At 42.4% G+C, this 19,571-nt stretch overlaps 1 protein-coding gene across 5 annotated transcripts in view; it reads right to left on the bottom strand.

Annotated features, from left to right (window-relative positions):
- DHX40 (DEAH-box helicase 40) overlaps positions 1-19,571 on the bottom strand; it is a 140,572-nt gene that overhangs the window by 22,754 nt on the left and 98,247 nt on the right. For 3 of the 5 annotated variants that reach the window (XR_012665363.1, XM_075120843.1, XM_075120845.1), the window contains exon 5: positions 3,842-3,942. Coding sequence is in view for 3 of the 5 variants with exons in the window: in XM_075120843.1 (XP_074976944.1) it covers positions 3,842-3,942 (101 nt within the window). In the remaining 2 variants the exon portion in view is untranslated. Of the gene's footprint in view, positions 1-638; positions 761-2,748; positions 2,842-3,841; positions 3,943-19,571 lie in introns of those variants that run through there. The other 2 variants (XM_048823576.2, XM_048823577.2) reach the window with 2 other exon arrangements.

Below are 19,571 nucleotides of genomic sequence, written 5' to 3'. Positions count from 1 at the left end.
TCTCACACGAGAGGCAACACAACTCTTCAGTTAGGATGACTAGTGCAAATACTGAACTCCACAACACTGGGTTTGTGGGGATGAAATGGCCCCTGCCCAAACCTAGCGGTGTACTGGAGAACACAGCTACGCTTGTACACTGCCTACATGTAACCCACCATCCCACATTACCCATTAACCAGGGGAGGGGTGGGGGCGAGCAGGTGCCATTTCACTCATCCCCAAAACACAGACAGTAACCCGGGAAAGGAGCGAGCTGGGCAGGATCCATGACACCCCCTCCAGCCCCAGTAACTAGGGAGGGGAAGGGTCGGGGCAGGAGCCATGACACCCCCCAGTAACCAGGGAAGGGAGGGAGGGGGCCGGGCAGGAACCATTAACCCCCCCACACACACAACCACTCAGTAGAGGGAGGGAGGGGGCCGGGCAGCAGCCATGACACACACAACACCAACCCCCCACCCCCAGGGGAGAGAAGGGGGGCGGACAGAAACCATGACACCCCTCCCCCAAGCCCCAGTAACGCGGAGCGGGGCCCCATTACGCCCCACAAGGCCCACAGCAGAGCTAGGAGGGGCCACCCGACGCCGCCGTATCCATGAGGAGTGGGTCCCTCTACCCTGGCCACAGGTACCTACCACCTGACTCCAGCCGCTCCCGCCTCCGGGGTAGGAACCCGGCGCGCTCTGATGACGTTCCGTGCGTACTTGGGGGCGCTGCAGCCGCCGGGGAGATGGGGCAGGCCCGGGGAAGTTGTGACCCCGCCCCCTCCTACCCAGGCCATGCCCATCCTCATCTCCTAGCCCCGCCCCTCCCCCTGCACTGGTCTCCACACAACCCCTGCGCCCTGCTGAGGGTCAACTCGGTGCCCCAGGCCTGCCCCGAGCCCCGTTCTTCCCCCACCAGTGTCTCCACTCCCTACGAGCGGCGAGACACGGTCCCTGCCCCGGGGGGCTCCGCCGCCCCAGGGCTCTGCTCTCTCGCAGCCTAGTGGGGCGGCTTCGGCTCAGGACTCCCCACAGCTCACCCTGGTAGTATAGGAATAGGTGCCATAAAGCATGGAGAGGGGCACAGGCCAGGAGGCTGCCCTATTAAATGTAGTAGGGCCCTGACCCACCCGGGCCCTGCACCAGTCGTCCACCCCAATGCCAAGTGAATGTGAGACCCCACTGGGCTGGGAGAGTAACACTTTACCCCTACTTGTTACAGGTGAAAAGGAGGGTGCAAGGTTGGGGGGAATAAGGTCCCCCCTTTTGTTTAAACCCTTACCTTTATCCCTAAATAACAACAGAGCTAGTTATTCAAACCAAAAGACTGTCATGGTCACTGTTGATGCTGGTTTTTGCATTTCACTTAGCTTGGAGAATGTGAATACAGCAACCTGTTTTAGTTTGTTTATACACGCTTCCTAACTGGTTTCATTTTCTGGTTCTCATCCACTAGCCCAAAGGCTGCAATGTTTGCTGTAAATCCAATAGGGAACAATTGAAATCATAACAAGAAACACTTGTTGATTAAATAAAAAAGATTCAGGGAGTGTTTAAACTACCTGCAAGTGACCCATTAATAGGAAAATCTTTCCCTAAAAACAATAAATTGTCACAACGTAATTGGAAATATTACAATACAATTCCAAACTTAACTATGTTGTAAATAAAAGTATATTCTAAATATATTAAATATATGCAAAAAGAAAAGGAGTACTGGTAGACCTTAGAGACTAACCAATTTATTTGAGCATAAGCTGTAGCTCACGAAAGCTTATGCTCAAATAAATTGTTTAGTCTCTAAGGTGCCACAAGTCCTCCTTTTCTTTTTGCGAATACAGACTAACACAGCTGCTACTCTGAAACCTGTCATTAAATATATGATGAAACAAAGACCATTTGAACAAAATCAAAAGCCTCCTTCAGCTTAATACAATTTAACACACACCTGTGATGTTTTTATTTTGATTCAAGAACCTCTGCTGAATGTTTTCTGGTTTTGATACTCTGGTGTGTAAATCCCAGTATGCCCAGAAGGTGGCAAGCTAGTTATATTTAAAGATTATAGGGAAAAAACACAAATCCCCAAGTAAAAGGTAAATGCAGTATTATTGCTTCCACTGAAAGTAAGATTTCTATGTTATTTAAACAGTAAAATCAGTAATCAAAAGATTGAACATGGTGAAGAGAAGGGTTTGGACGGCACTTCCGTTCATCAAGGTAGTCATCAATATATCCACTATTGTTAGAAAGGATATGCAGAAATTATATGTACATCCTAAGATTTAGTCTGTCTTTAAGAACCCTGTTTATGTGCATTAAGAATGTTTCACCTCTCACTGGGATAAATAAGTGATGAGTACCACATTGTAAATGTCTCTTATTGCATAAGCACAGAACTAGGAGCAAGAAACTCCTAGGTTCTAATCCTACACTCACCAATGACTCCCCTTGCCATTATGGGCAAGGCATTTAACCTCAATACTTCAGTATCTCCAACTGAAAAAATTGGGATAATATTTACATAGATTACCTACGTAGCTCACAGAAAGTTTCAAAGACTGATTAGTTAATGTTTGCAAAGCACTTTGAAGCTATATCGCTGCCAAATATCATCATCATCAGACACCTCCAAACATATACACACTTGTTATGATCAGTTCATCAGTGCAGTGAACCATTTGTATCCAATGACAAAAACTCATCTATTAGCCAGTAGCACAGAAATTGCTCATCACCTTTTGACAAATTGTTCACATACCATTCTGTCTTGCAGCTTTCATATTCCCATGTTTGATTACAAGATATTCAGACACTCAGTAGCCATAAATCTTCCATATCTACCTGAAAACTTCTACAGAAATTACCCAAAATTATTTTAATGTTCATCTGGGAGCAAGAAAAACATTCAGTTTTACATCTAAATTAGTATAATCAATATATAGTTCTCTTCACTCAGGATACAGTATGGGATGTGACAATACACAATATGCTATGACTTCATTTTATGCATATGTACCTAATTTATTACCTTAATGTGATAGTGTTATGTTGCTACTAGTAACTCACTCTGCTAATAGCATTCAAATTAACTGTTTTACTATTCCCCAGTGAGGTCTACAAATATCCCATCATTGCATTTTCTTGGCACATTTTTAAAGATGGTAATTTATTAAGTGATATTCATCTGTACATGTTTTTTCTTCCTAACAGGTTTTATTTTAATCACACATAACATGCACTTTGTGTGTAGGCAGTTTTACACTGTAACAGTTTATGGAACCAGGTGAGGTGATTTTTTCCCCCCTCTTAGGGATGGCATGTTTAGTTTTAATCAAGCTCTTTGGCAGTCTTGAACTATGTCCTTGCAGTATATCGTGCCTTTCAACCGAGAATCTCATGCTGCTTAAACATTAATGAATTACACGCCTTGAGATATTATTTCAGTTTTGCAGATGGGGAAAACAGACACAGATTAAGAGGTCTGTACTAACAGCAATTTGGCAGAGCTGGGGAAAAAAATCCAGGAATCCTAGCTACAATTCCCTGCCCCAACCACTAATAACATGGCATCCGCATCCTTATAGCTGCTATGCTAATAAATGTGCTATGTGGGGTTGCACTTTTGTTTTCAGGTTTGCTAGAAAAAAATGCTCTTGGCCTAGGGATTAGGTTTAGACACCACTGCACATTTGCTCACTGAAAGAGGACAATGCTACTCTGCCACCTACCCTAGCTGAATTGTGCTGGACACACAGCAATGAATGTGTTTTGCTTTCTGCTGAGTAGAGAAATAGTTGAATACAGGAAACATTTCAGTGTCCTTAGTTGGACAAACCTGTTTTATCACCAACCTTCCAAGAGGTGAACTCTCTGGGGAATTTCTGGGGAATTTCTCTGTCCCTGTTCTGGAAGAGATGGTCTGTTCCATGATGAACATAGCATCCCCTAATGGCTGGAGAGAAAACCACATCTATTAATTACACTGAACAAGTAGAGACGGATAATCATGAGCCCGGAATCTCCATATATGGGAGCTGACAAGAAGAGAGATCCCTGAGCTTTAATTTGGTTGCAGACAAACCTAACATAAGCCAGTGTTTTACATAACCCAGCCTCATTTCAGATAGTCAATAGTTTTCCTTTTTCTGATTCATAGCTACTAAGGTCAGAAGGGACCATTATGATCATCTAGTCTGACCTCCTGCACAACGCAGGCCACAGAATTTCACCCACCCACTCCTGCGAAAAACCTCTCACCTATGTCTGAGCTACTGAAGTCCTCAAATCGTGGTTTAAAGACTTAAAGTAGCAGAGAATCCTCCAGCAAGTGACCCGTGCCCCATGCTACAGAGGAAGGCGAAAAACCTCCAGGGCCTCTTCCAATCTGCCCTGGAGGAAAATTCCTTCCCGACCCCAAATATGGCGATCAGCTAAACCCTGAGCATATGGGCAAGATTCACCAGCCAGGTACTACAGAAAATTCTTTCCTGGGTAACTCAGATCGCACCCCATCTAACATCCCATCACAGGCCATTAGGCCTATTTACCATGAATATTTAATTACCAAAACCATGGTATCCCATCATACTATCTCCTCCATAAACTTATCGAGTTTAATCTTAAAGCCAGATAGATCTTTTGCCCCCACTGCTTCCCTTGGAAGGCTATTCCAAAACTTCACTCCTCTGATGGTTAGAAACCTTCGTCTAATTTCAAGTCTATTATGTTAATACCCATCCTTTGTGTCACTAGCTATGAGTCAGCAACATTACTCAAAAAGATCTGTATCCCTAATGGAGGATGGTTGCTCCAGACACAGTATTATTTGTAGAATTTTTCCAAGAGCATCACAGTTGGAAGAAGATGCCTCCTATTTTTCACTGAGTTTATCTTATAATAAAAAGAAAAGGAGTACTTGTGGCACCTTAGAGACTAACCAATTTATTTGAGCATGAGCTTTTGCTCAGATAAATTGGTTAGTCTCTAAGGTGCCACAAGTACTCCTTTTCTTTTTGCGAATACAGACTAACACGGCTGTTACTCTGAAACCTATCTTATAATACTTTGCAGTTCTATAGCACTTTCAAATGAGGAACTCAAAGTGCTTTACAAACAGACAATTTTTGCCTCCAAACCCCATTATGAAGTTACTAAATATTGTCTCCTTTTACAGATGGGGACATGGGGCTTTTTCTTCAGTCTTCGCACTGAGTAGACTGTGTTCATGTGTTGAGACCCATTGAAGGCAGAGACTGAGTCAGTAGGTCAGACAAGATGATCACAATGGTTCCTTCTGGCCTTAGAATCTATGAGTGCTTCTCAGAATGAGTAATGGTTATAGAACCAGGCCCTCCTGTCCCAATCCTGCATGTTATGTTCTCTTCAAATCCTAGTTTTTCTATACCTGCAATAATGAAAGGTATTAGGTACTTTTCAGGCCTGCACCTCAACTAGTCATAAGCTTTGAAGATATCCTTGCATATTAGATCTTATCCCTTTTCTGATTTCCTTATCAAATGAGCAAAAGAATCAATAATTTACCTAGGCTTCCAATTCCAAATAGACTGCACCAGAGCTGTGACTTAACCATATACCCGCTAACAGGAAAATAACTAGATAAGAAACGCTCCTCACAAAAGAGCTCTTATTTTTGGCCTATACAAAATCCTTGGGCCCAAGTCTCAGTTACTCCAGTCCTGCAGTTGCTGCAGGGACAAGGGGAGACAAAAAAGTGGCCCTAATCAATCTTTGTGATGCCAATATTCTGGGGAGCCAGAGGCCTGCTTGGTCACTGGTGCAAATCAGAGGACCCTCAGGTCTCTTATAAAACTTACATGGTATTTCCCACTTCCCCCTGTGGACTCTGAAAAGCAATGAACACTTGTAGAGCAGAGTGGTCTGGCCACACACAGTTAGCTGGGCACATGGAGCAGGGCTGGCATGAGCCTTTATGTTGGCTACACATGAGCCAGGGAGACTGCCTGAGCATGGATTTATTCAAGAGGCTACTTATGCCCCTTTTAGGCTTATTTAGTTTGCCTGAGTGGCATAAATTGGGCCCCTTTCTGCTACACCTACCACCCCACAGTGGGAAGAACTTAAGAGTATCTGGCAGCAAGACACTGGTAAAGAAATCTCTGTAGAAAACCAGCAGGACACACTTGCCTCATGAAAAGTGGGATACATTCCACTTTCAGTTACATTGATGTAAATCTGATGAAAGTCCATTGAAGTCTGTGGAATCATTGTAGATTCACACCAGTGTAAATGACAGCAACATTTCTCATTAGACATTTATACCTCCCTTGTCACTATGGTATCTGAGTTCCTTGGTCCCTGTCTTCCCATCTTATCAGACCCACTACATATTGCTAAATAGAACTCCCCGCAAATGCTTCAAAACTGCCTGACACGTACTCTATTATTGTGTTTAGAACAGTCTAGATGTTGCCAAGTTTTTGACAAAAATCTGTACTGACCCATTCATATTTTATAATAAGGTTGATAGTCTGCCTTTAGTACATGATCCCTTCTAAATGACAGTCAGTCTGAGATGAAAAAAATCAGTGATTCTCCCTGAGATATACCCCTGTGACAGCCAAACTAGAAATGGACTGTCCAATTCCCTGCGCTGGACATTTTGATGTGAACATCTCTACAGCATATAAAGTAGGGATATCCACTTCACACAGTAACCTTTTTGGCAGCAAAAAGTACAAGTCAGAACCCTGGCATCCTTTCATTCAACAGATGCAAGAGGAGATTCAGAATCACTTTGGGAAAGGACAGCATGACAGACATTGCAACTTTTTTTCAACAGACCTGAATGGGTGCTCAAAATTCTGCAGATCTCACAGCCCTCGTTGCACATTGTGATTAAAGGATCACTTACCTCTTTTCCACCACCTCCCTCCCTTGCCTTCGTTTTGAAGGGACTGTTAGATGTATCTTAATTAAGAAGAGAGCTAATATGGGATCTGTTAATCTAATATAAGAATACATATGTCACCTATCACCATAACATGTGAGCACCTCAAGGCCATTAATTATTGCATCCTCATCACCCTTGTGAAATATTTAGTTGTTACCTACATTTTACAGATGGGGAACTGAGGCACAGAGCAATTAAGTGACTTTCCCAACGTCACAGAGAAAAATTTTGGCAGAGTGGGGATCTGAACCAAGATTTCCTGAGTCCCAGTCCAGGGTCTTAATCACAAGTCATACCTGCAGCCTCTTAAGAGGAAGGTATCAGTAGTACACTGTACTCTGGACAGCCAGTATTGTCAGTGACTGACAATAATATTATGGACTTGGCTTTTTCTCCCAATTAAATACATTTAAAATAAATCCTCACTCGCAGCAACATTTTTGCTCTTAATTTTCAACTTTCCATCAGACACGCTATGTAGTCAGGTCACAAAGCCCCTCCCCCTTTACTGCCATTATGACCAATTCCCCAGGGTTACCCAGAACACTTAATAGGTCTGTCTGAGCATCCAGCAACAAAAGGGGAGCACATGGCAGCCACACACACATCATGTTAATGACTTCATTTCTCTCTGTGGCCCTGAAAAAAACCCTGACCCTACATAATTGCAGTCCTGTTATTCATGAGGCTTAAATTGTGTGTCTTCATGAATTTTAATGGGCAGTCCATTTTCTTTCTACTAATCCTGCATTACGCTGGGAACCTTCACATACTGATTGCCCTCTTAAGCTCTTTCTTTCCTTCAGCATCTTAGCTGCTGTCCCTCAAGCTACTGTGTTTTGAGATGTTGTCCTCTGTGTTCAGAGCTGGTCTGGCAGCTAGACAGCTGAGATTAAAGTGCTTTAAGGGACTTTGTCACTAGAGACTGGTGGCTTTGAGCATCCTTGTAAAAAGAAGCAGGCCTGTCTCGTGGGTCCCCTCTGAATAGCCGCTCATTCATTTTGTCCATGATTTGCCAAGCAAACAGTTGTATCTCGTTCCTTCTTTTCCTTGTGCACGACCCCTTCAGCATCCCTGGGGATAAGCAGCATAATGTTTGGTAGGGTACGTGCCAGTGGGTCTGTAATATAATCCTATAGCTTTACAAGTTTCGTTTACCATTTAAAGGGATCCACAGAAAAGATTAGGTCTTGTCACAGAGGCAGAAGCCCTTCAAATAATTCCCCTTAGACTGAGCTTGTGGAATTTTCCACATTATTATTACTACTATTATTTAATAAATGAAAAGTTCTGTATGCAAACAAAGTACTTCTGTTATTTGTACAGTGACATAGGTGTGCTCAGTGCTCTATGGCCAAATATTTTATATGATACATTCTCAAAGTTTAAGGCCAGAAGGATTATTCTGTCATCTAGTCTGACCTCCTGTATATCACAGGCCAGAGAATGTCGCCCAGTTATCCCTGTATTGAGCCAATAACTTTTGTTTGACGAAAGCATATGTCCCCAAAAGGCATCCAGACTTGATTTGCAAATATCAAGAGATGGAGAATCCACCACTTCCCTTGGTAGTTTATTCTAGTGGTTAATCACCCATCTCTACCCTGAGGCCCATCTCTACCAAAGCCATTCTGCTAGAGAATTCAGAGCAACACACCCTTGTTTCTTAAGATGCCAGCCTTATACGTGATGAATCCTGAGATTTATAGTACAATGCTCAATTAATAGGACACATAGTGTTAGTTGTCTAATGACTAGAGCAAGGAAGACTCCTGGGTTCTATTCCCAGCTCTGCCACTCACTGTGAGGCCCTAGACCAGGGGTAGTTAATAAGTGGACTGCAGGCCAGACACTTTTGAACAGACCCCACAATCCTTTTACTTATTATTATTGTTGTTGTTGTTTTGTTATTATTATGTTCTCTGGAGTCTATCCTTGATTATACATTGATCAAGACATTTGTACCTTGACAAAAATAATTAGCTACCCCTGCCCTAGACAAATCAATCCACTGCTTTATACCTCAGTTTCCCCATCAATAACATGGATACAATACACAAGGATGATTTGAGTTTCATTATTATTTACTATTTGTATTACTGTATACCTAGGAGCCCTTGTCATGGACCAAGACCCCATTGTGTTAGGTGCTGCACAAACACAGAACCAAAAAGATGGTCCTGGTCCCAAGGAGTTTACAATCTTAGTATAAAAAGAAGAGGTAATAGATGGATACAGACAGATGGGGGAATATAAGTAAACAATGAGAGAATATTGGTCAGCATGAGAGGCAGCTCCCAAGCAGCCTAGCTGTTGTCAAGTTTTTAGTGAGCATCGTGGCAAAGGAGGTTTGAGGAGGGATTTGAAGGTGGCTAATGAATTAGCTTTGTGGATGTTTACTGAAAATGCAAGCCAAGAACGAAAGGTTAACTAATGTTTGGGAAGCACTTTAAGATCCTCCAATGCAAGGAACTACACATAAGTCTGAAATATCCTTATATGCAAACAATTATACAAAGCCACAGATCTTACTCCAGGGGAGGGTTCTAGAAGAATCGGAATTCCAAGTAAAACAAAATATCGCAACGGTAAACTGAGCAGATTTTTAAACTTCCCTGGGAAACAAAAGTTGGTGTTATCAGAAAAACGTTGTACCTGTCCTTTAACTTGAAAGACCATAAAGAGGGTAGAGGCAGATCTATTCTCTTCCACTTAGTGTGACTGGGATTTGGCAGGACAGTTCCCCTTAACACAGAACATACCCATTAATTATTTAATACATTTTGTGCAATGTGTAATAGAAAATTAAGTGGGGAACTGTAAAGGTCCCCACCCAAAGCCTTTATGTTGAAAAGCAAGTTTACAATGTTTCCCCAGATCCCACATAAGCTAATGATTTTTTTTAATGGAACCTGTTATAACTGCATTTAGTTAATGTGCTGCCTTTGTTTAGAGAGGAGTCGCCTTCCATTCATTCTTAAGGGCTCTTATGGTCTTTCAGTGTGGATAATCTCCTGACTATATTAAAAACACATTATTCACTCAGCTCCAACTCTTTAGCTTAGCCACAGATTTCATTATTCCCACTATAAGGACCATCTGTCACATTGTGTTTGGTCTGTATAGCATCCACTCTCACATGGTACTCTGTGCCTATCTCACTCAAGTGTATAGGAGCTGGGAGGTGCTTTTCACATCATGGATTGAGCCCCTAGATTGGAGGCTCTTTCAGGTCAGAATCCTGGTATGTGGCACAAGTGAGCTATTGCACAGCTCCATGTACACATATCTCATAATAATAAGTAATTATTATTTCCTTATCAATTATCATTGTCTTGAGGCTTTGTGTCTTGCATGTTTTGCAATGGCTCCCAAGGGGGATAAGGATTTCAGGCTAGATCCTAAATTGCTTTGGGATTTTGCACACGATAGGCCTGTAAAATTGCCGATATTTGAAGAGAGCTTTTAAGTATTTGAAGAACACTTCCCCGCTTTTAATATCTGACTATTTTAATTTTTTTAAATAGTCCAGGTATTCTTGTAGGAAGTGTCTTGATCCAACAGTGGGTGCTCCTTTTTCGCCCTACATATTAAGTTAGTGGTTGGATGAACACTAGCCATTTGTTTGAGTTGTGGCTCTTTGGGGCTCCCATATGCACACCTAGATCTCCCCAGTTAAACAGCCACATTGAAATCTTTGCCTCTAGAGACTGATCACCTCAGTAAGGGCAGCAGGATCAGTCCCTTTTTCTAGAAGGTAGCCTAAAGTAATTGGGAACCAAAATCACAGCAACATTAATCAGAGAGTGATCCAGTAGAGAGTATTATATCAGTGGTAAAGTGCATTAAGGTAATTGATCACGTGCAGTTTAATTATCCTATTCCATATGGCAGAATCTGAGCTGATTGTTAATAATGAGTCTTTTTAAAATTACATTTAGTTTTCCCAGTTTGGTGATTGTTGCATATATTTAATTTCCTGCTGGAGTCTTAGGCCCTTACATTCTCTCCCATAGTTTACTATTGACAGAACTTCTGTCTCTTGACATCCCAGTCTGGATTCAGAAGGCCATGGTCTGATTCTCTTGTACTGTGAACAATATTTTTGAGTTATTCTGACAAATGCACTTTTCTGTAGTAGGTACAAGATATTTCTTTGGCTTTCCAATGTTGTGTCTGATGAATGAGTATTATTCAAGAGGTCCATGTCTTTATTTAAACCAAGGTAGCCTCCGAGGCATTGCATTTGATCTGACAGAGATCTGTGCTCTACAATGCAGGTTGTGATGAGCCAAATTTTTAGAACTGAGATGCAGCCCACAGGTTTCATAAGGGATTAACATAGAAACTACAGGCCCTAGCATCCAATGTTCCAAAGCCCAAGTTCAGCAAAGCATTTAAACACACTGGAATCAGGGCCCAATGACTGAACTTCCATATTCAAATGACAGTGACTGTAGTCTGCTCTATGTGATGCAAACCAGGTATCGAATCCTGAGAGGTGCCGATTGAAGTTAAAGTGCGCTTGCTGAGTGTTTGAATAACCGGACAGGACTCCGGTCTTTCACCACCAAGACAAGTGTACTTGGGATAACATTAGCCTTTGTTAGAATAATTTCTGTATCAATCCAAGTTAGAGAATAACTAAGTAGCCTGTTCTGTGTTTGGCACAAGGCACCTTGAACCCAATGACACATGGTTAAAACTATCACAAGATACAGCGCTATTGATTAACACAAACCATGACTGTAGGAAATGAAACGTAGTGCTGATATTTGCCTCCTCACTATTATATCTAAGAGCCTATAGGGTCCTACAGGAGACACCTAACGCCTGTCAAGGTCAGGTCCTCAGTGTGACCCTTGGGTTCCCAGCAAACTGCAAACAAAGCCCTCCTTCAGACAAAGATCAAATGCCCCTGATGTAGGTCTCTTTGAAATGCATAGGTTCAAATCATATTTTCTCCCAACTGTGACAATGCCATTTACTATAAGAAATTCTCCTTCAAGTCCTCCTCTTCTGGTATAGCAGATATCCTCCAAGACTGGGTATTTGGGTGTTTTCTATCTTTGCCTAATGATATCACTCAATATGGGCTTTAAATATCTCTGATATGGAGACAACACCAAGATGAATTGCTTTGTTGACAATTGTCTGAAACCTTTCCCCCCACTTTCCCTGCACTTTGAGGGGAATGTTTAATTTAGATGAAGTAGTGGATACGCTCCAGTAAATTGATTCATAATGTCTTAAAATTAAGTTATTGACTGCTGGTATTCCATCCCTCTTGGAGAGGAACTTTTCCTTTTGTTCAGTACAGGGTGTGCAGAGTTTTTTAAATCACTAGCCGACACACTAGGGATTCGATAGCATTCTGTTTTATAGTCTGTTCAAAAGCATAACAAAACATTTATCATCAGATTTTCTTTTCTTCAGCTACCACTGGCCTGTGGACAATTCATGGGATTTTTAACCAGGCTTTTTGCAGCAGAGCCCTCCTTTCATCATTTCTCACAGTGATTACTCTAATTAATTTCCGGTCTCTCCTTCCAACCTATACTTTAGTCATAATACTAGGTCAAAATGCAGCTTCTTGGGTCCTCACCTGACCAAAGAAAAAAGTTATCCCATTTCAATTCGGATTAGAATTTATTAGTGAAAAAGTAAGTTTAACGTGAAGTCCTCAGAACAGAGAGAGCACAGCCAAGAGCAGTGCCAGCATCCCTCCACGGTGCCTTGCCACGGAACGCTCAACCCTGAGCTAAAGGGTCCACAGCTAGCTATTGAGACAGGAGTTCAGTTTCCATGGCTCTCTGCTAACACTACCATGTGGTTGTCACTTGTGATGGTGGTTTTTGGGGTGCAGATGTTTGTCCATTAGGAATTAAAGAATGATCCATAAGTGAGGGACTTCATATCTAAATACTTAGATTGTAAACTCCTCGAGGCAGGGACTTTCTTATTGTTCTGCATTTCTGCAGCACCTAGCACACCGGAACCCTGATCTATGATAGGGGCCCCTTGGTGCTACTGCAGTATAAATCACAACAATTAGCAACCCCTTGAGCCAGCTAGTCCTATCCCGCAGCCAGTTACTTTTATCTTTCCATCACAGGTCATCATACAAATCCATCCATCACATTTATTACACTTGAGTGCTATTTTGCGGATTACTTTTTGGACTGTGATAGCGACCACAGGCTCCCATCAGAGATCAGGGCCCTGTTGTGCTGGTCACAATACACACATACACAGATAATAAAAAGTGACAGTCCCTCCCCTCGAGGAATTTGCATGCCTACTTTGTGTCTGAAAATACTGACCTCTGATTATCAGGATTTCATCCCTTTCTTAATTAGGCTGAGAAGCACAGTAGCCAGAAAGTCCTACTAGGTTCTCACTTAAAGCAATATAAATCAGGAGTGTCTCCAAGTGATGGTGCTCACCTCCTTGCAGAATCGAGGCCTTACTGATAATGTTCTTTGTTTCTATAACTAGTTTGGCACTGCAGATCATATTGTCCATGAAGTTTTGTACTCAGTGATGAAATACAATGTGGGAGTAGTGAGCTACAACATCCATATGACAGCAGGATGATCCTAGTAACAGGAGCAAAAAACCTCTGGGTTTTAACCCAAATCTCTGTGACAGGTATCTAATCTGTGGTACTGGTAGTTTATAACCGGCAGGCAGCATATTTATTTACAAACAGATTTGACTCTCTTTTATATTTTAAATCCAGATAATTGAAGCCAGAGTACTAAATTAATTTAATCTCTTGTTTTCTACAATGACCCTTGAAATGTATAATGCAACGCCCATACAATTTAGCGATTGATAAAGCATGACACTTTCAATGTGTTTTTCACATTTCTCTCTGACATACCAAGGACTTGAGCAGTAGATGCTTGCCGCAGACGATCTGAAATGCTTTAGGCATAGCAGCTTGGGAGGGCAAGGGGAGGAAGTTGGATGGTTGAGGGGATTGTTGCTAACAGGATACAGAGCCTTTCGCTTCTCAGACACTGGTTTGATTTGGGCCCTAGTTGGTAGGAATGGCAGTTGTTGCCATCTCACAGCTGTTCAATAGCAGATGTGAAATGAATAGAGGTTTGGGGGAGGGAGGGAGGAATGATGAAGAATGTCAGTTCGTTCCCAGTGGATAAGTGTCCTCATCACTAAAACCTCCATCGTAATTGTCACCTTCACTAGCAGGCTCAGGAAAAAGGCCAAGGAATTAACTCCCCTCTCTCCACTAGACCTAGTCCCTCTAGATCACACCAAGGGATCAATGCTAGAGGTGTGTCATAGGAGAAGCTTGCATTGCACCTGTCTGTGCTGTATCTTGTGTGTGAATCAAGTGAGGAGCCTGTCACTCTTGTACGTTTCACTAGCAGAGTTGAGTAGTTTACAAACGTTGTACAGTAGGAGCCAACCAGTCTGCATACATTATGATGAGAGATTGGAAAAGTGCAGGGCTTTCTCCCCCGTGTTATGATTTTGCTGCTGTTCCAAGCTGATTTCACTCTGGTTTCCATTCAGATCCTTTCAAGTCCATTACACATTAACCTAAATGGTTCCTTTATAATTGGAGATAGCATGCAGACTCCTTGGCTCCTACAAAAAAAAGCCTCATAGAAAGAACTGCTGGAAGGATTACACTGCATCTCGCCAGGCCCACATAGCTCTGCATCTGGTAACTGTGAAGAGACTAGAGAAGGCGCCAAGCTGCAAAGATCCCAATTTCCCCTGAATTCAGGGCCATTGGAGCTAGGTCTGTCTACACTACAATTTTTTCCCTGCGTTTGTAACCATTCAGATTAATAGGTGTAAAGGCTAAAAGGAGACAAAGTGGGTGAGGTAATATCATTTATTGGGCCAAATTCTGTGGATGGAAAGGACAAGCGTTTGTGCTTCCACCAACAGAAGTTGGTCCAATAAAAGATATTACCTCACCCACCTTGTCTCTCTCCTATCCTATGACCAACACGGCTACAATAAACACTGCAAACAACAAAAGGCTGGAAGGGACTATTATAATTGCTTAGACTGATCTCCTATATATCTCTGCCCACTTGCTGCCACTTTCATCAATATGAGAATATTTCCCCTTCACAATCCCGTCAATCACCAATGGCCATATGTATCGTTCGCCATCTGTCCCTGTTACACCCTAATGGCAGGCAGTATGGGAAGACCCTTCACTGGTTTAACTTCTCTAACTGGCTTCTAGTTAAGTGATATTGATGTAAAGTATCCATTTAACCCTTCTTCTCTAAAATAAATATCTATTGAAATTCACTATTGAAGGTTTTGGAGGTCTGGATGTTTCTAACGTGAAGGAGCGAATATTAATATTCTATTGTCATCGTTAGTCTTCAGAGTTAAACACTCTGCTGAGATAAGGTGGGGGCAATTCAGGCCTCTCAAAACTGTTGTTTCAGGCTGTTTGCAGACTCAGTGAAGCAGTGCTGCCAATAATAAATGTCAGCAGTGTCTGAGCACTGTGCTAGGAGCTTTTTGGCCTATGGCTTTCTAAAAACAAATAAAACAATGTGTCTCAAACAATAAAATACCTCTCATTCCAATTTGGAAAGGCATAATTATATCTTTACAGCCACTAAAAGTCTATAAATTCTTGTTGATGGAAACAATCAGATGCAATAATTCAATTCCTCTACCTGATCTATGTACTTTTCCTTTTACTCTTTAAACATCAGAGCTCTTTCAAAAGTGCCCTCTCCCCCTTCTCTCATCGCTGTGATCAGTCTGATCAAAGTGCATTCCTGCCTTATTAGCAGCCTGATCCAAAGCCCATTGAAAACAATGGAAAGATTCCCATTGACTTCAATGCACTTTGGATCAAGACCTTGGGGCTTAATGCTGCACCACTGCAATCAATGGGAGATTTAGTTGGGAGCGGGGGGGGGGGGGGGGGGGGGCTAGAACACTGATCTTGAGATGACATTAATTTGATGTACTAAAAATGATAAGGCCTAATCCTTCTCCATGAGTAAATGTTGAAGGATTGGGCCCCTGACTACGTTCCCAAACACAGTTCAGATCTTAGATACAGTAATACGATATCAGACAGAGACAGAGTGTTAGAATGGAGAGAAGGGGAAGGAAGGAGAAGCACGTATTCAGTATTTCGTTCCCAATGCATAATACGTAATTATAGGCACAAAACCAGTGGGTCTGATTCTGATCCCACTTACACTGGTGTAAAACCAGTGTAACTCCATCAACTTAAATAAAGTTGCTCCTGATTTACACCAGTATAAATGAGATCAGAAACAAGCCCACTATCTGATCCATGATCTCCTAATGTATTTCGTCTGTTGCAAAGACAATGGGTCCAAAACTCTTCTCACTTATACAGGTGCAAATCAGGAGTAATTTCATCAAAGTCCACTGAGTTCTACCTGGTGTGAGAGGACAATCAGGCCCAATGGGTCAAATTCTGCTGACAGTTACACCAGCGTAAATCCACACTAACTCCAGTGAAGACAAAGAAGTTACTCTGCCTTTGCACTCATAGGAAAGTAGAGCATAATTTACCCCAGTCTTTATTTGCAGTACATTAGTTTTTTTATATATATATATATATATGTACAGGATTATTTCCTTTCTTGGGACCCAGCAATTTGGCTGTTAGCATCATGTCAGAGGATATGCACCATTAATTTGAATGCTTGTGGCATTCACAATTTAGAGAAGCTACTCTAATAAAGAAAAGGAATTCCAGGTAATCTTTATTCACTGCTTTAAGGCAATTTCACTGCAGTTCTCCAAATCCCCTCTTTTCCTCCCCTCCTTTCCCCATCCTGCATCCCTGTGTCTCCGGAAACAATGGACCCAGTTCTCTGTGGGTGTGAAAATTGGGGGAACTCCACTGAATCAAGTGGAGCTTTCCCACAGAATCTGTCCCATCATGTTTTAGGATTAACCCATTTGTCAGTCACCCACATACAGTGTATTAGCTCTCACTTTACAAAGCTCAAAGCACACTGGACTTAAGTAGATAATCAAAGAACTTCTGAGACTCTATGTAGCCCGGTTCAGTAGGCAACGTGCCATATGCTGCAGTATGCATTTTAATGGGGTCCCTTCCATCTGCAGACACAGTTTAGCTAGTCCCGCTATACAAGACACATTTTCACTCATTGGGTACAAGATCTAGAATCTGCATGTTCCTCTCTAAGCATGTTCCATCATTACGCCCTCTACCATTGTATTGTCTAAAGTCAGTCTGCCATGGTGGTTGCATGGCTGAGGGATAAAGCCTCAACACATGACTTAAAACATGTTCTCAACATTCGGGAATGCAAGGACGGTTTTATTTTATAAATGGATATTTTTACATGCTGAGTCCAACACACACGCAATCAATCAATCAATTAGATCCTGCTGTGGGGGACGAAAAATCCTCCAAGCAGAACCCTGAGAATCCATTGCAATTATACACATGTCAGGTAATAAGACTGCATCCCAAAGAGCGTGAGGGTCACTGTGCCAAGGCTCAGACATAGCTCTGTGTACCTTAGGTTTGATCTGGGAAACAGATGTTTCTTCAGGCACATTTTTTTGCTAAGTTGTAAAACCCAGCGCTCTTGGGGGTAAATTTTCCAAAAGCAATATGTGGGTGTTGCACACACACAGATCTCACTAACAAAGGATGGGATCTGTGCCCAGGCCTTCCCAGCACCACTCTGAATCGTTAACCCTTCCAACTTTTAAAACTCCTTCACTGCTAATTCTTCCTGCCCTTATTCACAACCATTTTAACCCTCTTTATTTAGGCTCAGGGTGATATCTTTTAATAATGAATGTCCTGAACCTTAATTTGCTAGGATGTGAGAAGAGAAGTCAGGATGGTTAAGCAAGGATCTGCCTATTTATATTCGGTGTTTAAAGCCCAGTCTTGCAAGGGGTTGAGCACCAAGACTCTGATCCAGTACGGCCCTAGGTGCTGGAACTAGGGGTGCTGCCGCACCCAGTTTTGAAGTGGTTTCCATCATATACAAGGTTTACAGTTTGGTTCAATGGCTCTCAGTACCCCCACTATACAAATTGTTCCAGCCCCACGAGTACAGCACTTAAGCACTAGCTTAACTTTAAGCACACAAGTAGTTCCAACTTAAAAGGTAAGCATTTACTTGAGTGCTTTACTTAGATCACGGCCTTGGTGCTCAGCGCCCACCTTGTTCAGCACTCATGACTATTGTCTCTACGCACAGAATCCTAACTTAAATAGTAATGAAAAACACCAAGGGCTCGATTCTTGACTCACACCACTTTTACACCAGTGCAACTCCTCTGACATTAGTGGAGCTACTCCTGATTTACATCAGTGTAAATAAGATCAGAATCAGGACCTGAATAAGGAGTTTGGAGTTGAGCCCCTGCTCTGAAGAAGCTCCTCTGCTGGAGGACCAAGACTGCGGAATGAACTGCCCACAAACCTCACCACCACTTCCCACTCCAAGTGCAAAACACCTTTCTTTAACCTTGCCTTTCATAATATAAACACATAGCAATAGGTATATTAAATAACAAACTACCAAAACACGACACTCCAATGCACACACTTCCCCCCCCCCCCCCAGGGATAGGATGAACAAACAACATGGGCCAGATGTATAGTCACGTTGCTGAATGCACCGCTGGAAGGCGCTCAGATACAACAGGGAGGAGCGCATTATAAAAAATTATGTAGAATAGAAAGAAGCCCCACACTATCAGTTTTTCCCTCTCCTCTATATTCCAGTCAGATTCTGCCTAGTTGGGGTATTCAGGTGTCACTGAGGGAAGAGTTTGATCCATTAATAGGAATTTAGGCCCAGATCCTCAAAGCATTTAGGTGCCTAACTCCCAATGAGTATGTAAACTGGCTTAGCCAGCAGCTTCTGGAATTTATTGGCCTTTGGATAGAACAAACCTAAGGACCTCATTGCAATTACAGTCTGTTAGCCACTAAAGCATTAGCATGGTAGGTTAAATTTTACTCTGGGGCACTTTAAACAATTAAATGCTTTCTTCCTCCTCACTGACACTAAAGAATTATCATAATCATCAGAAGCAAGGAAAAGGGCCTAGAAGACAGGTCACCTTGCTCCAAGCCAGTCAGACAGTTAGGAGAGGTAAATCCATAGAGCAAGATGCAACCATCACTCTGGGGATATTAGCACTTACAGTCAGCTTGCATCCTTCCCTTTAAGGTATATTGGCTGCAGAGGACTTCCACAGGTCTGTCATGAAGATGCTATTTGTGTTAGTGGAAGGAAAGAGGGTCTATTGGCAGAGATCTTGGGTGTACGCTGTGACATCCATTAAACCAACCATTTGAGTTTATTAAAGAACTTCTGCAAGAGTCAGGCTGTTAAGTCAATCCCAGTGTGAGCCTGTGATTTAACTCACCAAAGACCACCCTCCAGCCATGCGATTCCAGTCTCCATTTGACTCAGTTTAATTTCTTTAAAACAAAACTGTTTACCACAGGTCGAACAGGTAACTCAAGCCTTTTTCCTCCTAACTCGGGTCCTCTGCAGGGGCCTAGCTACTACCTATAGGATTATACTCCACAGGCCCTCTGCCTGGGAGTCAAAGTGAACCTCTCTGTTCCCTTCTCCTTCCAGGATTACACTTGA

This window comes from Caretta caretta, chromosome 17, assembly GCF_965140235.1.
Source record: "Caretta caretta isolate rCarCar2 chromosome 17, rCarCar1.hap1, whole genome shotgun sequence".
Lineage (NCBI taxonomy): Eukaryota > Metazoa > Chordata > Testudines > Cheloniidae > Caretta > Caretta caretta.
The sequence above is the reverse complement of the archived record's forward strand: the minus strand, read 5'-3'. Positions and strand labels throughout refer to the sequence as shown.